Genomic DNA, 13,827 nt, shown 5'->3' with positions numbered 1-13,827 from the left:
AAGCATTCCCACCCTCAGTGCCCAAATCTCCTCCCTCTCCTAAACTCTCATGCATGCTTCCAAACCCAACACCACGGTCACAATCCCAACAAAACTAGTCCCTCGACGGACCTCCTCAACAGTCCCCCTCCTCGGCATGACCAGGTTCCGTGGGTTCTACGGTCACCTTTGTTTCAGCCTCTGAAAGACAACCATCTGACTGTACATGGCAGCTCTCCTGGACCACGGACCCCACAGCAGTAGGCACCTTTCCTAGATCTCCGAGCATCTCAGCTCCCAGCACAGGGCTTGAAACAAGGTAGTGCTCACATCTGGATTCTGAGGTCTGAGGATGGGGGTGAGCTTGACCTGAAATTCAAAGGGGTCACTGAGGCCAACATGGGTTCTCCCATTTTTGCCCCAAGATAAAGCTCTTTGGCCTGGGACAGGTGTCTCAGTATCTTTTGATGAATAGGCTGATCAACAGCACAGAAATGCAAGATGAATTCTCCCTCAACATCCTCCCACTGGGGACTCCTGTCTCTCTGTACCTTAGAATGCTCTCTGGCTTACCCACCTCTTCAGCAGTCTAAAACATCCCCCAACTGGCCAGGAAGGTTGGTGACTACTCTCTCTTCTTTGCCACAACAAAGTGATGATTATCTCTGGCCTCTGACATCCTTGGGCCAGTGCAAACCTGGAAATTCCAGCAGTGGGGGCTGTTGATCAGCGCTGGAGGAACCAATGAACAATCACAGGGTTGCACATTAGTTTTTAATTTGTTTCACAACAAGCTCCAGAAGGTAAGTCATTTATCACTTCCCCATCCTGATACAAAGCATGACAGACAGTGGAGGAGGCTGGGATGCCAGCTCTTGCTTCCCAGAGTTCCTGCAGCAAGCCCCGGTGAACAAAGCAAGGCCCCGGGCAGTGTGTCCTCTGCAGATGGTAGACACTCAGTCCACGCTCAGCAGCACCAGCACCGCTGAAGTCAAGGTTGTCCATCCAGAAGATTCCACCTTGCATCTCAAGATCTAGAAAGGGTTTAACTTCCAGAGGCAGACAGCAGGTGCCATGGCTGGAGGCAAAGTCCTCTGACACTGCCAAGGTCAAATGTCTTGACTTAAGGCTAGACGGGAGGGAGGAAGAGTAACGAGGTCAAGGAATCCCTGGACTGCTGAAGAGGCGTTGTTTTTTTTTTTTTTTTTTAAAGAAATGCTGGATCTGCAGTTCCCGATGTTCACAACAAAAGAACATTGCTTGGGATTCTAGACCTGAGTGAAGAGAAGCAAAGGCTGGGCTGACAAAGCCAGAACTTTATTCACAGTAGAACAGTCCTAAGCTAAAATTCTAGAATTTATCAACAATGTCTTTTAAGAATGAGAATTCATAAGCCCACCAGACCAGCTGACAGGGAAAAAGAAAATACACCAATGTTCTCTATTAAACAAAACCACACAAAAATTAATTCAATCTGCCTCCATTTCCACTCCTAATACCTCAGCCACCTCCTACCCTCTTTATAAAAAAAAAAAAACACATAAAATTCATGCACACTTGCACGCACTCAAATATTCAAGCGAAATACAAAATACCCAAGGAAACCTTAGGAATCACCTAAGGGTTTTTCACTAGCTCCCCAGATGCTCTGTTTTTCTAGACAAAGAATCAAGTTCTGACTGCCATGTCTAAGCAGTAAAAATCAGAGTTGGCCGAGATCCCCCTCCTCCGTCTCCTGGCTCACTGGTCAATGTAGAAGAACCAACCATATGTCAAGAGGGAAGGCCAAGGCTGGCGTTCTGTGGGGGGAAGCTGCCTGGTTGTCCTGCAGCCGGGGGCCTTCATGGGGAGCAGTTAGCAGTACCCTCATGGGTACCATCAGCAAGGCCGCCCTGGGGCTCTGTTCCCAAGCATGAAACTCAGAGTCCAACATCCAGGACACGGGGAGAGGAGCCGGTGTGGACAGGATGCTTGGGGCGGGGGTTTCTGGAGACTGAGTTTTACTGCTTGTGGGCATGAGAAGAGATACCTAAAGCAAACCATCATGAGATATCAGAGACAGCAGCACCAGAAGAGATGATGTAGTCCAACTCTGCATTTACATAAAATCCATTTATGGAGAAAGCAGAGAGGTGGTCTGCCCAGGATCATGACTCTAAGAGCTTCCCTGGGTGTTGGCCTATGTCAGTCGATCAGTCCACTCTTTCTAGCCAAGGTCTCTCACCTGAAGTGGAGAATCATTTGTTTCCAGAAGCTTAGACTCTCCCATTCAACAGGCCTGGGGAATGCAGAAAAACCAGGTCCTGGAATCAACAAGCCTACACTGACCACTTCCCAGGAGTGATGAAAGCCTGATGCATCTGTTTCTCTGCCTTATCCTGCAGACTCTCTCTGAACCCCCAACATTTTGTAAAAATAAATAATTCGAAATAGAATGAAAATCCCAGGCAAGGACAGTTGCTGGCCTGAACATGTGCTCTGTCTCTTAACAGACTCATGAAACTCATGCCTGCAATTCACTCCCAGGCTCAGGGTGGATGGGAGAGTCTGACCTGCTGGGACAGCACATGAACCCCTAGGACAGCAATTACAGACCAGCCCCGGCCTCTTATATATTAAATTTATCTTCATAAATAGAGCATCCCAACTCAAGTGACCATAATAAAGAAGGCCAAAGCTTGAGTGTTTTCTTCAAATAGCTACACACACCCTCAAATATCTATGAAACTATATTCAATATATCCACATGGCAAACTGGACAGCTCTTTATGAGAGCTTCAGTTGTCATGATAGTCAAAGGCCAAGTCTCAGACAGACCCAAATACCCATACCTGTTGGATAACGGAGACTAAGATGCAAAGCTCACTTTGCAATAAGGCTCATGACAAATACCTTTAAAGAAAAAACCCGATTAATTTGATTTTTAAATTATTTGATTCCTGCCCTCCTACCCCCCACCACCAAACTTGGAACATACTCAAGTTTTTAAGGTCACATCTATGACATAAAACGGGCCCACCAGACCACTAGATATGGTCCCGTTGGGTAGGCTGCCTACCCATTTATTGATGTGACAGCATTGGTGATCACCTTTCCCTTGAGTGAGCATCTCTGAGCTATGCCGTTCAACCTTAATGTGGGAACCAGTATCACATGCATAATGAACTGAAGGACAAGGTGTCTGGGTTGAAGTTCATCCTAATGGTGGCCAGAAAGCCTATCTTCTAGCCATCCTAGGAGATTTGGCTTTAGTTTCCCCATTCTCTTCCCCTGTCAAAAAATATACCAATTTTGATCAATCACTTTAGACCACTTTGGTTAGGTCACCGTAACCATTAAAGAAACCAGAGCAAACAGATGATTGGCCCATTAGGAAGACCAAAGTGTAGTAACCCCTCCATGGAGCCTTCATAGCTCATCTCTTGAAGGTGCAGTGTCCAGGGAGGCTGGTGGCGGCAGGGCCTCTGTGTTCTTAGCATTGTGATGGATGCGACTTTGCTTCCGGGACTTCCAGGCATGTGTCCTGTCCCAGTCCGTGGCCACCGTCTCATTGTCCCAGATGGTCGAGGTCTCCGTGTCACTCAGATACCCCGGCTGGCCTGTGTAGTGCGTTGGGTAGATGAGCAAGGGTTCTGCAGAGAAGGCTTTCAGGTCCCTGGATTCGTAATGCTCCATGTACTCAGCACTGAAAACCAGAGGTGGACCAGTGGGTGAGGGGCGGGACACTTACAGAACAGGGGAGAAGGGTCTTGCTTGTTACCTCCTAAATTCTCATGGATTTGTTTGATTGTTTTTTAAATTGTGTCCTTTGTGGAAAACTTTAGTCTACAAACAGAACAGTTTTTTTTTTTTTTTTTAAGACTTTCAGATGATTTAAACAAATACACAAAGAAAAAGGTCAGGGTATTTCTGTTAAATTTAGATGGTAGTTTAGTCACTAAGTCATGTCTGACTCTTGCGACCCCATGGACTAAAGCCTGCCAGGCTCCTCTGTCCATGGGATTTCCCAGACAAGAATACTGGAATGGGTTGCCATTTCCTTCTCCAGGGGATCTTCCTGACCCAGGAATCGAACCCGGGTCTTCTGCATTGCAGGCAGATTCTTTACTGACTAAGCTACAAGGGAAGATCCAAATTTAGACAGAGTAGCTTAAAAATGAATTTCAGGTCTTATTCTAAAAATTAAGGTTTAAGCTCTGTTGGACCACAAGAATGAATAGTGATCACTTTGTAGAAAATGCTTTGATCCTGGATTAGTGAATGAGATGGCTGGGAGCTGGAGTGAAGGTGTGAGTGATGGGGTGTAGGCTTGGAGGCACACCAGCTTGGCTTTGCAGTCCAGCAACCTGTGAGTGTAAATGAAGGGACAAGGAGCCCTCCCTCCCAGGGCTCCTCTGCCGATTACATGAGGTGACATCTGCTCAGCAACTAGGTTTCAATTTCCTTTCTGTTAAGAGGATGATGGCTGACCTCCATGTTTCTGTCAGGTAGCAGAGATAAAAATCAGTCTCTGACATGTTGTCCATTTTTACCGAGGACAGGAGACAAAATGGGCAAGATGCAGGACAAGAACATTGAACTACTACAAAGAAGACCATCTAGGGAGGAGATCGCCCAGCAACGAGAGAAAAGCCAAGGTTAGAACCTGGTCTCCTGCTCCACTAACGAATTTAGGAAGCATCGATCAAGCAGTTAGCATGCGTAGAATTTGGACTAGACTCTAAGGACACAGAGATAAAAGATGGTTCCTGCTTCAGAGGCTCACAGGTTACTGCGGAGACTGACACACAGATCCATCATTTACCATGTTCTTAATACAAGCCCTAGGTCAGACTGAACTCCCAGGCTACGAGAACTCTGGGCATCACACTGTCTTTTTCTGTGGACGCCCAGCTCAGAGGCCATCCCCACTTTCCCCGAGCCTCTAACACATCTCTGTGATCGTAGGTATCACAATATATCACGATGACTGTTCATGAGTCTGGGCTCATGACCAGCTTGTGAGTCACTGTCTGGCCAACAGTATACACAATGGACTAAGAAATGAACTGAAAAATTTGAGGTGCTTAGGAAGATGACCTTCACCTTGAGGTGTATGGGTTTATGGAAGTAGGAAAATCAAAGATGAGAGGACCGGGCATGTTATGTGCAGTTAAGCTCCTCACTGGGTATTAAAGAGGACTCCTATGCAAGACTCACCATTTCTGCCCTGTTTGTAAAAGGGGGTAATCACTCGAGTTGGCCTCTCTTGTCATGATTATGGAAATATCATTTAGGAAAGGAGTACCCCTTTAAAAATATCAAGTATTACCCAAAACCAAGTAGCATAATTCATGAATGAATTATGTTCAAGGGACAGGCAGGTAGTTAAGGGCAACTCACACAGGATGCTTGTTGTACATGATTGGCAGAAACTCATCCACTGGTAGCATCTTCCCAAAAGGATCTGCTCCAACCAGCTTCTGTGCTCCTTCCAGAGAGATGACATAGCCGAGCGTCCAGTAGGAATAGTCAGCTTCAACCAGATTTACCACATTGGGCACAGCTTTCTCTGGTTCTTTTACTTGCATCCTCTTCCTACCAATATAACTAAAAGGAAACGGGTGAAGGAGAAAATTCCAATTTGAGTATTAGACATCCATAAGAATGGAGCACAGCTTTGCAGACACTTTTGAAAGCTTGGACCAACTGTGTCTTATTTAAATGTGTCACACAACAGGGCACAGCACATCAATCATGGTTGTCAACCTCTTCCGTCAATTTCAGGCCACTGCTGTGGTTCCACTGATCAATAGCCCAACTATCCTTGCCTAGCAGGCTGTTAAGGCCTGAAAGTTGAAACGTAGAGATTAAAAGATCTTTCAGAAGTTGGAGACAAGATGGTGGAGTAGAAGGACTTGAGCTCACCTCCTCTCACAAAAACACCAATATCACAGCTAACTGCTGAATGACTATCGACAAAAAAGACCAGAACCTATCAACGAAGATATTCTACACCCAAATACAAAGAAGTCACAATGAGATGGAAGGAAGTGCACATTTGTGATAGCATCAAATCCTGTACCCACCAGGTGGATGATTCACAAAGGGGAAAAATAATTATTTCTCATAAGTTCTCCCACAAGGGTGAGAGTTCTTAACCTCATGGCAGGCTCCCCAGTCTGGGGGTCTGCCATCAAGAGGAGGTCTGCCTTCAAAGCACTCAGCTTTCAAGGCCAGGGGGCTTGATTGCAGGAGCTCCACAGGAATGGGGGAAACAGAAACTCCACTCCTGAAGGGTACACACAAAGTCTTGTGCACAGCAGGACCTGGGTAAAAGCAGTGACTTCAGAGAAGCATGGGACAAAGCTACCTGATGGTCTTGGAGTGTTTCCTGGGTAGATGGGGGAGTGGTTATGACTCATTGTGGGGGCAAGGACACTGGTGGCAGACATACCAGGGAATACTCACTAGTGTGAGCCAGTGAGTATAAATATTATTTAAAAATAATATTTAAAGGAATAAAAACATGATCATCTCAATATATTCAGAAAAAAAACTTTTGACAAAATTCAATACCCTTTTTTTTTTTTAAACAAAACTCTCCAGAAAAGCACAGAAGAAACCTACTTCAAATAATAAAGGCCAAATATGACAAACTTACAGCTAGTATCATTTTGAAAGATGGAAAGCTGAGAACATTTCCTCTAAGATGTTCACTGTCACCACTTCTATTCAACATAGTTTCAGAAGTCCTCCACAGTGATCAGAGAAGGAAAAGAAAGAAAGGGAATCCAAACTAGAAAAGAAGTTAAACTGTCCACTGTTGCAAATGGTATGATCCTAGACATAAGAAATCCTAAAGACGCTACCAAAAACTACTAGAACATCAATGAATTTAGTAAAGTTGCAGGATACAAAATTTTTCAAGTCTTTTTACTTAAAAAACTAAAACTAGAACTGCTATATGATCTAGCAACCCCACTCCTGAGCATATACCCAGAGAAAACCATGATCTGAAAAGATACATACACCCAGTGTTCATAGCAGCACTATTTATAATAGCCAGGACATGGAAGCAACTTAAATTTCCATCAACAGAGAAATGGATAAAGAAGATGTGATACATATACACAATGGAACATTACTCAGCCATAAAAAAGAATGAAATAATACTACTTGTAGAAACAGGGATGAACTTAAAGATTATCATACTAAGTGAATTAAGTCAGACAGAGAGACAAGTATATGATATCACTAACATATGGAATCTGAAAAAATGATACACACAAACTTATTTACAAAATATGTCACAGACTTAGATAACAAACTTATAGTTACCAAAAGGATAAGGTGTTGGGAGGAATAAGTTAGGAGGTTGGGATTAACACATACACACTATTATGTATCCAACAGATGATCAACAGGGACCTATACTCAAGATATTTTGTAATAACCTTTATGGGAAAAGAATCTCAAATATAAATGAATCACTTTGCTATACACTTGAAACTAACACAAAATTGTAAATCAACTGTATTCCAATATTTTTTAAAAAAATCTTTAAAAAATTTCATGAAAAAAGCAGATTTTTTTCAGATCATTTCCCAAAGGTAGTGTAGGATTTTCAGCTGTGTTTATAGAGGTTGGAAGGGGACAACAAAGACCAGATGTGAGAATCCCAAGTTTGCTTTCAAGTCCCTAGAGTTTCAGTCTGGGGACTTGATATTTTCTGCACAGTTGTCCAAATGCTGGTGGTAAACACAAGAAAGAAAATGCTTTAGAAAATATACACTCCAAAGTGAAAGACCTAGGACCCCAAGAGTAGCTCAAGAGTGTTTCCTCTGAGAAAGAATGAATGTCACCACTTGCATGGTTTGCTTTCCCTCACCCATCTCTGCCCATGCTGCCTCCATGAACTACTTCTGCAACACAGGATGTACCCTCAACCATTCTCCCCATCCCTAGTCTACCCATGGATCTGTGACCCATTACTCTTGTCTGGAGCCTAGTTGCTTCTGCTTGCCTGGACCAAGCTGAAGAGATCTGGCTCTCTGCCTGTCAGAGAAAGCTGAATTCCAATACATTGCTCTAAAAACCATCTTTTTCAATATTTAGGCTGTCCTCCTCATTGAAACATCCTAGGATATATAGAATAAGTCTGTGTTCACCTTCAGTTCTTCTGGAGATAAACAGAGCCAACTCTCAACCACTGCCTCATCAAAACAAAGAGACTGAATTTCTCTCATGTATCAAATAAAAGAGAAAATCCTACTGAACACCTAAATTGCGACCAGAGGGACTGAGGAACTAAGCTTATACTCAATTTGTTATACTAAATTTAAACTGTAATTTTAAAATCGAAGATGTGTAAAATATTTTTTCTCTTATTCGAAACGTATTATTTTGGTAGGGCTACAGTTTACTTCAACAGTTGAAAATTTAGCACATGGACTGAGGTGTGTTGTATGCATTAAATACATATTGGATTTTGAAGACTGAATGAAAAAAGAATATAGACTAATTCATTAATAGTTTTCAAATACTGATTATATTTTAAAATAATATTTGGATATGTTAGATTAAATAAAATGTATTATTAAAGTTAATTTCACCTATTTTAATCTTTTTAATATGATTAGCAGAAAATTTTAAATGATGTGACTTCCCAGATGGTGCAGTAGTAAAGAATTCACCCATCAACTCGGGAGGCACAAGAGATACAGACTTGATCCCTGGGTCGGGAAGATCCTCTGGAGGAGGAAATGGCGACCCACTCCAGTGTTCTTGCGTGGAAAATCCCATGGACAGAGGAGCCTTGTGGGCTACAGGCCATGGGGTAGAAAAGAATCACATATGACTGGGCACACACAGAACATTTTAAATGATATGTCTCACATATTTTTATTGGACATGCTGCCCTAGATGATTTCAATACCTTGTTCTATTTTTCCCCGCTTACTATTTCCTTTTTCTGGAGAAATTTAATATTGCTGTCACAGACAGTCTATATGCTTTCATATTTTGAGTTTAAGTACATTTGCTTTATTCCTTTTATAAAGTGAGATGTGAAAAATTGGAAACAGCTATAATTCTTTGTGATTAGATAACAGATTTCAATGGAACACTTGCACTTGATCAGTCATGGAAATTTAGAAAACATCTCCCCCGCTCCATCTGCCGTGTCCTTATCAGAACAATAACTCTTCTTTCTTGGATCCATTGGTAAGCTTTCCTGAGAAATGCATCACCAAAACAAGTGAACAAGGATATATGTCAATTCTAAGCCTTAGACTCCCCAAGTCCAGTCCTCCGATTCCAAGGCTTAAGTGAAAGTTGCCTTTGTACATATCACGTAAGGATGAAATAGCTTTCAAGCTCCATGCCTGTGGGGCCTAAACCACAGGCTGCAGGGACACAGACTCAGAAAGCCTGAGGTACGAGAACTAGAGGATTCTAGGGACAACGATCAGAATAGACAGTGCAGAATCTCATCACATGACTGATACCCGACCCGGAGCCAGTCTCTTTATTACACAGTCCTGGGTCTAATTCCCACAGTCACCCGAGCCATTACTAGGTTTCCTCTGAGCTCAGAATGGTACATTTTCTAAGAGAACAAGTATTCCACCCGAGTGCATAGTTAAGTTTCCCTCCGAGGATGGGAGGAACGGGAAAGCTTGTGGGCTGCAGCTGCTAAAGGAACAGCCTCTGATCTGATGAAATTGCCTTTGACACACAGCTGGGAAGTGAGTATGACGCTTGGGAACTTTCTGCCTCATTGGAGAGAAGTAAAAAGTGTCATCTCATTGTAAAATGAGATGAGAGACAGCAAGCGCTCAGTTCCCAGAGGCAGCAGGCAATGAGCATTAACTAAATGTCAGCTCAGAGCCAGGACTCCCTTGGTGAGTCTGGTTTTCCTAAGTCAGCCTCTGACTCTCCAAACCCAGCTGTCAGTGTTCTCCCCATCTGTACAGCTCCCCTCCCCAACAGGTACTCTCCCACTGACCTTCCAACCCCCTCTCCCCTCCTCACACAAACACCATCAGAGACTGCAGAGGAAACCCATCCTCCAGGGAGCTGATGCTCAAGTGTGACACAGGACCCTTGCCCTGGCATCGGTCCTCCCTGGACATGCTCTATGCACCACGCTGCTTCATGGGTGGATTTCTGCTGTGTTTTCAGGTAAATGCTCATTCTGAAAACCCCAGATCTGCAGGCAGATTCCAAGTCTCAAAGAATTTCCCATACTTTCTCATCCCAAAGAGTATATAGATGCAAAAGTGAAAGTGTTAGTCACTCATTCATGTCCAACTCTTTGAGACCCTGCAAGATTCCTCTGTCTATGGGATTCCCCAGGCAAGAATACCAGAGTGAGTAGCCATTTCCTTCCCCAAGGGATCTTCCCAACCCAGGGATCAAACCCAGATCTTTGCATTGCAGGTGGGCTCTTTACCATCTGAACCATCAGGGAAGCCCTCAAACCAGTGGGTATCCCCAACCTATTTCTTGTTGCTGGGAACACATATGGAGAGAAAGCCAGGTAAGTGGAAGCTTAAGCCCCACCTCCTGTGAGTTGGAGCTCCCAGTTCTGAAAGAACTGAAAGGTTCTCAGTACTCTTAGAAAAGCTTGTTGTCTTGTCACTCACATCAGCTCCCAATCCAGCTGAACTCGATCAATGTCATCCATCAGCTTCATCAGCTTCTTTTTAAATTGATGTTCAAAACGCACATCATCCTCAATGACAAGAGTCTTCTCCAGCTCCCGGTCAATAACCTGTAAAGGCCAGGGGGAAGATACCCTAAGAAAAGTTGATACTTATTTATCTAGGTATTAAAAAGTCAAAAGTATAGCAGCACAACACATAAGAGCTCGTAACTCGAATCTCGGCAAAGGTTCAACAGTAAAATGGTCCCACTCTCCTCCCTTCTCATTACAGAACTGCACATCTGAATGAAGCCTTATTCACCTCTTTCCAAACAGAGTAGTGGCTAAGGAAGCAGCCAATTTCACCCCTGGTTAGAGGCCTGGAGGAGTAGGGATCTCGATATCCAGGCAGCATTTCAATATTCAGGGCCTTCAGCTGGCTTGTGTTGAGTGCCCTGTAAGACAGAACATGCCCCTAAATTAACACATTGAGAGGTCCCCACCGTAGAAGCCAGGAGGGAGAGGTCTGTGTATTCCCCAGGGCCCTTATGCACACTGAGCAGGGCTCCTTAGAAGCTCCTCAGGGTTAGTGTGTTGTAGCATTATGAGCTTTGTGAAGCTAAGATGCAGTCTTATATTTTATGAATCCCTCACAACACCCAACGTAGTTGTAAGTATCATCAGTTTTTTGGCACCTTTGAAAAAGTATTTTCCTAATGAAGGAGAGTGGCTAATAGAAACATTAAATATTATTAAACACTGGAAGGAATGAGGACAGGAAAGAATCATAAGAGGAATTGTACACATGTGTACATCTTTCCTTTGGAGCTAAAAATTAAAATGCAGAGAGAGAGTCATGTAAGCAAGAGAAGTGACTCACCACAAACAAAGTATTCTCAGTAAGGTTAATAGCTGATTCTCATCTGAAACCTCGGAGGCCAGGAGGTTGACATATTCAGTGCCGACTCAGAGAGACTGTCAACTAAGAATGCTGTATCCAGTCAAGCTAGACCTCAAAAATGGAAAAACCAGGATGTCCCAGATAAACAAAAACAGCGTCACTAGTAGACCTGCTCTACGAGAAATGCTAAAGGGAATCCCTCAGGCTAACATGAAAGGAAACTAGAGAATAACTCAGATCCACATAAAGAAATAAAAGCGTTAGTAAATGGAAGTGCAGGTGTTTGTGTTCATGGTAAGTCACATCAGTTGTGTTCGACTCTTTATGACCCGATGGACTGCAGCCTGCCAGGCTCTTCTGTCCATGAGATTCTCCAGGCAAGAATACTGGAGTGGGTTGCCATGCCCTCCTCCAGGGGATCTTCCCAACCCAGGGATTGAACCCGTGTCTCTTATGTCTCTTGTGTTATCAGGCAGGTTCTTTACCACTAGCGCCACCTGGGATAGGTAAACATAAACAGTGTAAGTATTCTTTTGTTCATAACTTTTTCCCTTATCTGATTTAAATTATAGCTGCATAAAGCAGTGAGAGCAAACAATGTATAAAGAGCATATAAAGAAATAATTAGTGTGGCAATAGAACAAAGGAAGGGGAAGGAATAAAGCTATATAGCCGTTAAGTTTTCCCATAGTATTGAAGTTGGTACTTTATTATTGAGATATAACTGACAAATAACATTAGTTTCAGGTGTACAATATAAGGATTCAATATTTTGCACTTTAACATCTTACTTCCTTTGTTTATATTTCTGTATATTTTTAGTTATTAGTGATTGCCCTTGGGATTATAATTAACATCTTAATTTATAGCCATCAAGTTCATATTAATAGTAGGGTCCTAGAATCGCCGAAGAATTGATGCTTTTAAACTGTGGTGCTGAAGAAGGCTCTTGAGAGTCCCTTGGACTGCAAGGATATCCAACCAGTCCATTCTAGAGGAGATCAATCCTGGGTGTTCATTGGAAGGACTGATGCTAAAGCTGAAACTCCAATACTTTGGCCACCTCATGTGACGAGTTGCCTCACTGGAAAAGACTCTGATGCTGGGAGGGATTGGGGGCGGGAGGAGACGGGGACGACAGAAAATGAGATGGCTGGACGGCATCACCGACTCGATGGACATGAGTTTGAGTGAACTCCGGGAGTTGGTGATGGACAGGGAGGCCTGGCGTGCTGTGATTCATGGGGTCGCAAAGAGTCGGACACGACTGAGCGACTGAACTGAACTGAACTGAGAAGAAAACAAGGGGATAAAACTCCTTGACACTGCTTTGGTGATGATTTTTTGGATTTGACACTGAAATGAAAGGCAACAACAGCAAAATACACGTTCTTCAACTGTATGTGCAGCATTCTCTAAGATAGACCATATGTTAGACTATTAGAACACAAATAAAGCCTCAGTACATTTTAAATGGTTGAATTCATACAAAGTATGTTCTACAACCACACTGAAATTAAAAATTGATAGGAAACTTGGAAAATTCACAAATATGTGAAATTAAACAGTATACTCCTAGATAGCCAATGAGTCAAAGAAACCACACAGGAAATGAGAAAATATTTTGAGACAAATGAAAATGAAAACAGCATACCAAGCCTTACAAGATGCACCTAATGCAGTGCTTAGAGGGCTAGTTACAGGTACAAATGTCTATGCTTAAAAAAAAAAAAATCTTAAATAATCTGCTTTTCCATTTTAAGAAACTGGGAACAGAGCAAACTCAATGCAAAGCAAGCAGAAAGAAGGAAATAAATGAAACAGAATAGAATAGCAGACAAAAACAAGATCAAAAGTTGGTTCTTTGGTAAAGAACAAAATTGATAACCCTTTTAGCCAACTAAAAAGAGTAGACTCAAATTATTAGAAATTAAGAGTGAAAGAGGGAGCAATCCCTACTGGTCTTATGGAAATAAAGAGGATTACAAGAAAATACTATGAACAATTATACATCAACAAATCAGATAATCTAGATAAAATGTGCACATTGCTCAAAAGAAACAAACCAACTCAAGAAATAGAAATTCTGAATACCTATAACAGTTAAAGAAGCTGAATTTGTAAAGATAAAAAAAAAAGTTCCAAAATATGGTCCAGGACCAGATAGCTTCAGTAAAGAATTTAGAATTCTGCCAAACATTTAAAGAATTAACACAAATCTTTCAAACCCTTACCAAAAATTGAAGAGGGTGCACTTCCCAACTTATTCTATGAAGTATCATCCTGATACACAACCAGAAAAACATTACAAGAAGATGAG

The 13,827-nt window shown here is 42.6% G+C and overlaps 1 protein-coding gene across 1 annotated transcript in view; it reads right to left on the bottom strand.

Moving 5' to 3' along the window:
• COLGALT2 (collagen beta(1-O)galactosyltransferase 2) overlaps positions 1-13,827 on the bottom strand; it is a 122,669-nt gene continuing 108,842 nt past the window's right edge. The window contains exons 9-12 of the mRNA XM_055419114.2: positions 10,929-11,061; positions 10,608-10,735; positions 5,362-5,568; positions 1-3,664 (exon numbers count right to left, since the gene is read on the bottom strand). Of these exons, the coding sequence (XP_055275089.2) occupies positions 3,388-3,664; positions 5,362-5,568; positions 10,608-10,735; positions 10,929-11,061 (745 nt within the window). The 3' untranslated portion in view covers positions 1-3,387. The remainder of the gene's footprint in view (positions 3,665-5,361; positions 5,569-10,607; positions 10,736-10,928; positions 11,062-13,827) is intronic.

Source organism: Moschus berezovskii, chromosome 17 (assembly GCF_049115385.1).
Source record: "Moschus berezovskii isolate FMDL1 chromosome 17, NW_MosBer_1.0, whole genome shotgun sequence".
In the NCBI taxonomy this organism is placed as follows: domain Eukaryota; kingdom Metazoa; phylum Chordata; class Mammalia; order Artiodactyla; family Moschidae; genus Moschus; species Moschus berezovskii.
This window is presented reverse-complemented; position numbering and strand designations above follow the sequence as displayed.